Source organism: Sarcophilus harrisii, chromosome 3, assembly GCF_902635505.1.
Source record: "Sarcophilus harrisii chromosome 3, mSarHar1.11, whole genome shotgun sequence".
NCBI classification, from domain to species: Eukaryota; Metazoa; Chordata; class Mammalia; order Dasyuromorphia; family Dasyuridae; genus Sarcophilus; species Sarcophilus harrisii.
This window is the reverse complement of record NC_045428.1, coordinates 584682836-584691982: the sequence shown is the minus strand read 5'-3', so window position 1 is coordinate 584691982 and position 9147 is coordinate 584682836. Positions and strand designations below refer to the sequence as shown.

The 9147-nt window shown below is 53.3% G+C and overlaps 1 protein-coding gene across 2 annotated transcripts; it reads right to left on the bottom strand.

Annotated features, from left to right (window-relative positions):
* Positions 1-108: 108 nt before the first annotated feature.
* PEX10 (peroxisomal biogenesis factor 10) lies at positions 109-7310 on the bottom strand. 2 transcript variants are annotated; one of them, XM_031963003.1, is made up of 6 exons: positions 7095-7310; positions 6210-6290; positions 4613-5019; positions 3164-3325; positions 2932-3067; positions 109-1757 (listed from the first exon to the last, which is right to left on the bottom strand). In XM_031963003.1, the coding sequence occupies exons 1-6, from the start codon at positions 7204-7206 to the stop codon at positions 1576-1578; spliced, it is 1080 nt and encodes a 359-aa protein (XP_031818863.1). In that variant the 5' UTR covers positions 7207-7310; the 3' UTR covers positions 109-1575. The 2 variants fall into 2 exon arrangements, with proteins under 2 accessions (XP_031818863.1, XP_031818864.1); XM_031963004.1 differs by having other exon boundaries at positions 1565-1757; positions 3164-3339; positions 7095-7206.
* Positions 7311-9147: the final 1837 nt, after the last annotated feature.

Here is a 9147-nt window from a genome sequence, read left to right as displayed (position 1 = left end):
CCATTGAATTTAGTGTTTCCACCAAACAAATTTCTTTTGTTGTGAGTGCTCCTTTTTTCTGGAGATGGTTTACTTGGAAGTTGATCATGTGTTTTTTCCTGTGCTTAGCAGGAATCCCCCTGTTTAACTGATATTAATAACCTCTCTGGTCCTGTAACCCACTATACTTGACTCCAAATGTAGACTGGGTTCAGTCTGCTTGGAGAGAAACTTAACTGTTCTGTTGTCTTCAAAACTAAAGGGTGGTTGCAGGCAGCTTTTATTAAAAGTTAATTGGGAAGTAGTTTGTGTTGGAAAGAAACGAAAATTATCTTAGTTTTAAGAGCCTCCTTTTACCTTTTTAGGCTTCTAGCATGCTGAGGGGTTGCTTAGAATGTTTTTAAAGGTGTAACAGGAATAATCTTTTTGCTAGATTTAAAGTTAAGACACTTTTCTGTTGCACCTTTAAAATATCATGTTAGAAAAATTATTCAACGAATAGCAATTATAATTGCTATTTGTGGAATTGAAAAGATTTATTTTTCCATAGATTTATTTGGATTGAAACAATTCATGAATTTGTGAAGTAGAGATTTGATGGATCAAAAGGAAGGGGTCACCTGAGGTTTGTAGAGGGTGTTCTTTATGACGCCTGATAGCAGGTGGGTCTGGTTAGCCTGGGCTCCAGTCAAGGTCCTTCCACTTAATACTGTCAAATTGTGTGGTTGGTGAAAAAGACAACGGGTGTGACTCGCAAATGTCTTCATGAGTTGGCCTGACCTTGTTGGCAGGGAAAGCACATCCAAGTGTCGCACATCCCGAGAGGCAGGAACTGAATCACCAGCCAGAGCATTGGTTTTTCTAGTAGCAGAGTAGATAGATATGTTTATCCAGTGGACTGAAGGGTGGGTTTTGTTGTTTTGTTTTATGGGAGAATAACTGACTTTTTTCTCAAAAGTGTGTGCCAAATATGAGATTGGGTTAACACACCAGCAAGCCCTAGTAGGTGAATTGGGGAATTCATTGTTTGGTGGCCAACTATTGAAACTGAACTGTTTGTACTTGGATAAATTACCAAGTTTCCTGAATCATTCATTCATGAATAAACCTGATACTGAAATTATTATGCCATAATATATTCACAGGCCTTTATTACTGACTGCTTAGAATGTAAATTCCAAAGAATTTGGTTTCTGATGCATTACTGTGGGTAAGGAAGACAACCTAAAACACTGCTTTTTTGATAAGCACAGCGAACCCTTTTCTGAATAAGCAAAATACTGACTTCTCAAAAACTTTTCAAGTAGCACAGAAATTGGAGGAAAGGAAGTTAGAAGAAGTACTATTTGTCCAAAATAGTCAACTCAGTTATCTCAGCCCAGTTAGAAAGGAAGATGGACATACCTACATTTAGCAACAGTGTCTGAGGCCCCGGGTGAATTTTCTGAGTATGTTCCAGTGTGTACATGCATTCCTGTCTGAAGTCCTGTCCTTGGATCCCACCACGCCATCCCCGATATCTGAGCAGCAATCAAAGCATCTTATACAGTGATTTCGAAAACAAACTTGATAATTACAGTGCAAGTTAAGTCACCATCATGATTCTGGATAAATTAAAATGAACTCTGCTTTTGGTCCATTAATAAAAACATAATTCTTGAGAGCTTTTTCCTTTTCTTCTGTTGCTCTTTGAGCTGGGTTTGCTAGGACTAACGATAATGTCGCAGGTAAATCAGTTTCTGCGGATGAAACTTTTCTCGGCAGAGGGGACATTCCGTCTGTGGGGAAAATGAAGATGGTTCAAATTAAGCATTTATATTCCTTTTTAAATTCCTGTTGCTTTCTAGGAGAAATAGGCTACATAAACATAAAATACTACAGAGAGCCAACAATGTGGAAGGTATTGAAAAAACCAAAGCCTGCCTTTTTCATGTTCATATTTATGCTATGATTTCAAGATGAAGGAATAAAGATTATCTCAGTATTTCTTCCCTTGACTAGCTCATGTAGGTAGGAGTTGGTCTTTATCTAATTCAGCTTTTTAAAAATTAAGGCAAAAATGCATTTGAATTTTTGACCCTCATTAAAATTAAGCAGAGTATTTGCATTATTTTTAAAAATCTGATCAGTGAAAACAGGTTTTGTTCATAAACCTAACAGAGTTCAGAAGGTAATGGCAATCTCTTCCTCCACTCCCCCAACTTTATGGAGAATGAGTAGTAGGTTTTATTATTGCAGACAAGACTTTGATTTCAGTTCTAATTCTGCTCTTAAGACTTTACTTTGCTGAGCCTGCTTCCTCTTCTGCAAACCAAGGAGGTGGGAAAAAAGGATGTTTGGAAGTGCTTCCTATTTCCATCATTTCCCCTATTTCACTATTAGATCAGGTTGCTTTTTTTAAGAGCCAGAGATTGATTGTCTGGCTCACCTTCCGTGCCAGTGAGTGTGCATAGCTAGAATTGCCTCCTAATGAGATATTCTTTCTAAAGATGCTTTCTATGCCATCGGGCCCAGGGCATGGGAGGGGACAGATCTTGGAGTTTTGCTTAGGAGCACAGCGTTGTTGACTGAAAGCCAAGCTCCTGTCTGTAATTACTCAATTTGTCTGATCCAGAAAGAGGATTCTGCCTTCACTTTGTTGATGATACTGTCTACTTGCTCCTACCTCCCATAAGCCACCACAGCTCCATGCTTGGGGCGATTCTAAGGTGCCAGTCTGGACTGGCAGGAGGTTTTGTACCTGGAGTCTGTGAGAACTTTAAATGTATTTGTTTGCTTTGTAAACAAGAGCGCTTACAGCCAGGGAGAAAAGCCCATCCGTCCCAGGCTTTCCCTGAGGTTCCCAACAGCCTGACAAAGGGAGCAGAGGCTGCCGGGCCTGGGAGGCCAGGATGCAGGACAGTGGCCCTGGCCCATGGCAGCCCTGGCTCTGGGGTGTCCCCTGCCCCTCACCTTGGTGTTGCACCACTCGGTGATGCACTCCCAGCAGAAGAGGTGACCGCAGGGCGTGGCCGTGGCTCGCTGGCGCTCCTCCAGGCACAGGGTGCACATGGAGCTCCTGCCCGCAGACTTCTCCTCTGCCAGGCTCCTGTGAGGAGAAGGGCATGGCCCACATGGCTCCAAGGGAGGGGAGCCACTGGGACGGGCGGGACCCCCCCAACCCTCCCTCTGCTGCCCCTCATACTTGCGGCGGGAGAGGCTGCGGTGAAGCTTCCACTCCTTCCGGGCCTGTTGCCTCTGAGTGAAGCCATAGATCTGGACGCCCACCGACAGCAGCAGGTGCATCAAGGATACCATCCCCAGAACCCCATAGCTCCAGCGGACACCGTGATCGTCCCCAGCGAAGCTGCGCACGCGTAACTGAAGGTCAGAGAGGTCGAGCACCACGCTTACCAAGGGCAAGAGGGACGGGCCCCACCAGTGACAGCAAGGGCTTCTCTCCCCAGAGGGCAGATCAGTGATCAGGAAAGCAGCTCTTGTGCCCTTGTTCTCTGGGGGGCTCCTGAGGGACAAGGGCTGGCATCCCTCTCCATTGCACCCTATGAGGCACAGCCTTGTCACTAAGCTTTGGGCCCCCCCAGTGGCTCTTTTCTGTCCCTGCTCACGGACTTTCCCTACCACGTTTTCAGTACTAATAGCGTACCCTCCTTCAGGTGACCAGACAGAAGCTCCTGTCCCAGGCTCCTGCTGGGCCCCATGCCAGTGGCAGCAGGCCTTCTCTAGCTGGGTAACCTTTGGAAAAGTTCTCCCATCTTAAGGATGCTGGGTCTGGGTTGGTTGGTCCCCAGGTGCTTTGCAGCTCCACACGGTCTTATTAGAACTGGACCCCACTGCCGTTTCTTTTTAATTTGGCTGTCAGCTTCATGCCAGTTTCACTAAGTCCACAGCAAACTCTTCTCATTCCACCTTTGCCTTAGTCCCAGATGGAAGCAGCCAAGGCCTAATCAGGCTTGTTCCTAGAGATGCCTTCTCTGCCAGAGCCTGCCCCCTCCTTCAAACCCAGCTGGTTCTGATGCAGGAGCCTTCCTGCCTCCTCTCCCATAACCTCATCTCCAGTCTCTTGCCAAGTCCTGCCTGTTCTGTCTCCTCAACACCTTTCTTCCCCTTCTCTCTGTTTAGTCATTAAAAAGATTACTTGGATGTCTACACTCTTACCTACAGCCACCAAAATAACCTTTGCATCTTTAAGAAAGATCTAATTTTAAAATGTAAACAGGGTTCTTGGCTGAGCAGGTGGGAGCTAGTTGACCAGCTGCTGCAAGCCCAACTTCCAGAGGTATTGCTGAGGCTCAGTGGCCATGTGGTCCCCTACTAAGAAACCTTGGGGGCTTCCTATCACCCCAAGGGTGAAATGCCTGACATTTGAGGTCTGCTTTAGCTGACCTTTCAAGGTCCCCTCATATACTCGGTTCGAGCCATGCTGAATCAGGGCCCGTTGTGGATAGACGACTAGGTTCTAGTCCTGCTCTGACGCAGACTGGGAGACCATGGCGGGGGCCTGGGGCTCTCCTGTGCTCCAGATTTAGGACCTGGTGGCAGAGCTCCCTATTTCCTCTCGCCACTAGGAAACATTTCCTCATTACCCTCCCAGCAACATCCTTGATGTGAGTTGAGGTAGAGCAAGGCTACTTACGTAGGTGACCCCCGTGAGCCTTTTGGCCAGGTGGTAGAAGACCCCGTTCATGTAGAACACGGCCAGATGCAGCCGGTGGAGGCAGATGACGCTTTGTTTGAAAACGTACACCACGCGCAGGAGCACCTTCTTCTGAGTCTCGGTCAGGTGGCGGACGTGTCTGTGAAGCCAGCGCCGCACGGCCGACCTGCCTCGGATGCCGGGCACCAGGCCGCTCTGCGAGTGCCGGGTGCCCTCGCCTTCCACCTGCAGCTCGTGCTCCAGATGGACCAGGGCCTTCTCCAGCACATAGGGTGCCAGCGTGTGCAGGCCGACCAGGGCGGCTCGGCGAAGCCACGAAGGGACCCTGCTCTTGGATGGGTCCACCTGGATGACATTCACGTATTCCTCACCGAGAGTCTGGTAGCCTGTGAGCAAGAGAGCACATGGGGCACAGTGGGGCTCCCTGGCCGGGGCTGACGCCTATGGTCCCCCATCCCCTGAAAGGGCGGCCCACTTACTCAGGCCTGTCGAGCCTGGGCCAGATCTCGACACCTCTCCCCAGCCCCCGTTCATTGTCTTCCTGAAGGATCCAGAACAATCTCTGCCTGGCTCCTGTCACTCCTCCCTTACTGATGGCTGGATAGCATGCGGACTTCTCGTTCTGGGGAGAGCTGGCCCAGCAGCCCCTGCTAGAGCGGCCTCAACCCTGCACTCGCCACCTTCCTAGCCTGCCTGGAGTCAGGCCTTAGACACTTAGCTGAATGACCCTGGACAGGTCACTTCCCCTTGTGCCTCAGTTTCCTTGTCTGTTAAAAGATCTGGGGAAGGAAATGGCAAACTGCTCCAGTAACTGCCAAGAAAAGCCCAAATGAGGCACTGAGTCAGAACTAAAATGACTAAGCAAGAGTAATACTGCTTTTTTCTCCATCCTTTTGCTCTGTTCAGGCACCAGCTCCTTGAATCCACAAGGAAGAACACTCTCTTCTTCAAGGAGCCCTCTGCCGCTCTTCCACCTTTGTCCCCAGTAGGGCTCTGCACTAAGTGGGTCCCGACTCCCCCTTTGGGGCAGGGACTGTATCCTTTCAGCTCCCGTCCCTAGGGCCTGGCCCGCAGTGGAAGCTGGGCTAGATCCTGGAACTCGGCCAGACCACCTACTCCTCTCACTGGGCCAAAGGGTTCGCCAGGGATGTTGTAAGAGACTGTGGGTCACAGGTGGGCAGTCGAGGTGCCCCGTACACGTTGAGGGGACACGTGCCTGGGCAGAGCCTGGCTGTGGCGCTAAGGGCTGATGTCCAAGGCCCGGAGGCTGATGCCAGGCCTGGAGACCAAGTGAGCGGCAGTTGGCCAATGGCCCGTGTCCAGGACAAGGAGGCGCCGGCCTGGCCGTGGAAAGTGGAGTGGGAGGGCACAGGGTCCCCTCTAGGAAGTTAAGCAGGTTCATTTCACCACCAAGATGGAGGCCTTGAAAGTCTCTGCTGCCCTGGAAGGGTTAGTGACCCTGGCCAGAGGAGGCCTTCCAGGGGCCCAGGCCTGAGGGGGCCGCAGGGCCCGTGCCCCTGGTCCCCCACCGTGGGGACCCCGTGCTTACTCCTCCCTGGCCCCCTCCCCACTCTACCTGAAAACGTGGTGAGGGTGAAGTAGGCCACATCTGCCAGCAACTCAATCTCCTTCCTCCATTCCAGCCATTTCTTAGCGCCTGAAAGGGCAAAGGGCCAGAGCAGGCAAGCGGTCGGTGTCCCTCCATGTCTCCTGGGCCAGGCGCTGTGCCGAGGCCTCTGCTAGGACCGGCAGGCGGCGGCTTGTCGGGCCGGGGAGGAGCGCTAGCCACGGGCCGGGCGGGGCCGCATCCCCCCCTCAGCGCCGTGGAGTGCGCAGGCGTGAGAGGGGGCGGGGCGGGGCGGACTCCCTCTGGATGCCCCAACCGCGCCTTCCCCGGCCCCCGCGCTCTTTATTTCCTCTCTACGCTGGGCCTCCCGGGGCGGTCTTCTCCAGGGGAGGGGAGCAGGGCACACAGCGGGCAATCACGTGCCAGCCCCGTAACTCAAGGGGGTTCTGTTTGGTTTTTGGCCTCTTAGCACAAGGCGGTACACGGGCAGACGCTCGGGAAATGTTTCCTGCCGAGTGCCAGAAAAAGGAGTCCCAGCAGCAGTAGGGAGCCAAGGCGGCTTCTAGCGCTGGCAAGGGAAGAGGGAGAACTAGGCTGCAAGTGAAGCGGGGCGCTAGGAAAGCAGCGGGAGGGGAGGCAATCGCCGCAGCCGCCACCAGAGGGCCTAGGAGGAGGGACACGCACGTGGGTCCGCCCCGCCCCGCCCCCTCTCACGCCTGCGCACTCCACGGCGCTGAGCCCCACTTCGCTCACCCGTCCCGCCTTCTCCGGCCGGGAAAAGCGCCCTCGAGCTCCCGCAAAGCCCCGCCCAGTCCCTCACGCCCATCTGAGCCTGCGCCCTCCCGCTCCCGCTCCCGCCCATCCGCGCTTGCGCACTGCCCGGCCCAGGTTCACCTGCCAGGCTGTGAAGGGCGCCTCCGGCTGCGCTCCGCAGGTTGACCCGGTAATACTCATCTTTCTGAGCGGCGCGGATCACCTCCGGCTGATTGGCAGGCGCCAGAGCCATGACCACGACCCTCTCAGCCTCCCGGCTCCGGGCAGGGCCCCTCAGCGCCCGAGGGGCGGGGCCTGGTGACCGGCGTCGCGCGGATTATGCGTCATACATCCCTGCGGGGCTGAGGGTGGGGCGGAGGAGGAGGAAGAAGGGAAGGTCTTAAAGGGGCCCAGAGCTGCCGAGAGCTGAGGGTTGGGACAAGGAGCAGGGCAAATGTACGAGATACCAATGCTATCCCCGCATGTTTGTGGGTGGTGTTGCCAGCCTGTCCGTTCCCCTTTGCACAGGCTGTCCTCCGTGCCTGCGGTGCAAAGCACAGGTCAAGCCGCCTCCTACACGAAGCCTTTCCCGATTGCTCCTCCTCCCCTAGTCGGGAGGCTCTCCGCTTCCCCTCCCCCACCGTTTGCTGTCCCCTGTCACTCACAAAAGCCCGCGCCAATGAGCATCATCTCCCTGCACCCTCCCCACCCCCCGGGGCGGGGAGTCGTGGCAGAAAGAGGCGGCAGCCGGAAGCTGGCCGGCCCGATCCACCTGCCGGCGTGCGGCCCGACCCTCAGTTTCCCTGTCTGTGAAATGGCTAGCTCCTTTCTGGGAGCGTCCCCCGAGGCTGCTTCCCGGGCCCCTCGGGGCTCCCCCGCCCTGCGCGGGCAGGAGTTAGGCCGCCCGCGCCGGGAGGGGCTCTCGGGGCATCCCCCGCGGCCTTCCCCGCCCCTCCCCCCGGACAGCAACAGAGACGGGAAGACCAACAAAGTAGCAAGAGGGAGCAGGGCCTGCATTCAGGCGATGTGTGCAAGAGTAGGCGGGGGCGGTGTGAGCGCTAGGAAAGTGACAGTCTGGGAGCTGATTGCACGGAGGAGGAGGAAAGGTTTGTGTCCTGTTCTGGCTAGCTTTCTGGAGGTCTCTGGACCAGCCTTCGCCTCAGCTGAGTAACCACCGCTGGAATAGCCAGGGATAAAGTCTAAAGCCTCTTTTTATCTCCTTCAGGGTCTTGCCTCCTTGCCCGGAGCCCGCTCTTGCAGCCAGATCTGCCAGGTCATCCCCCAACCAGTGACTTCCCATTGTCTTTAGAGGTGGAAACTCCAGGGTTCAGCCTTCTAACCCTTGGCCCAGCCTGGCCCACTGTGCAGCCAAACTGGCTTTCTCTCTCTTCCCAACCTGCCCGCGTGCACTGACTCCTCATTTCCACCTTAAAACGTCTCTCTTCCTTTAAGGTGAAGCTCCAGCTCCGTCTTCTCTATGAAACCTTTTCTAGTCCTTCCAGGTACTAGTGATCTCCATCTTAACGTCTTGTATATATTTGTACTTATTCCCTCCGTACTTACCACGCATACATTTATATGTCTGTATTCGTCTCCCATTTGGAATGAGTCTGGTTTTGTTTCCCTTGAGCCGGCCCCAATACCTGTCACACAGTAGGTGCTTAATGAACACTTCTTGGCTGATGGTCTGACAAAATTACTCCCTCCCTTCAAGTCTCACGCTTTCAAAGAGATCTTTCCTGAGCCCTCAACAGCCAGCGCCTTCTCTCCCAAGTTACTTGTATTTTAGCTAGTTTGTATTTCTGTCTGCTTGGTGCTTACTTATGTCCACGTTGTCTCCTCCACTGCAAATACCTTAAGAGAAGGGACGGCTCCTTTCTTGGGCTTGGATTGCACAGGGCTGGAAGCTTGGGAACCAGTTCCCACAAAAACCAGCAGGTGGCACCAAGAGCTAAGGGAGGCTCCCCACCAAGGCACATTAGGAAAATGATGCGGAAAATCACATTGGAGCCTTAGGAAGACCGATGGTGAGAGCTGGGACGGAGCTTAGAGACAGTCCGGTACAGGAATGTTCCTCCTTTACAGATGTGCCCTAAAGAGATCTTCCAGAGACATACAAGTTAGATCCAGAATCCAGATCTTGTAGTTCTCAGGGACGATTTGTTTCTAACTCACCTGCAATTGTTGCAATAAG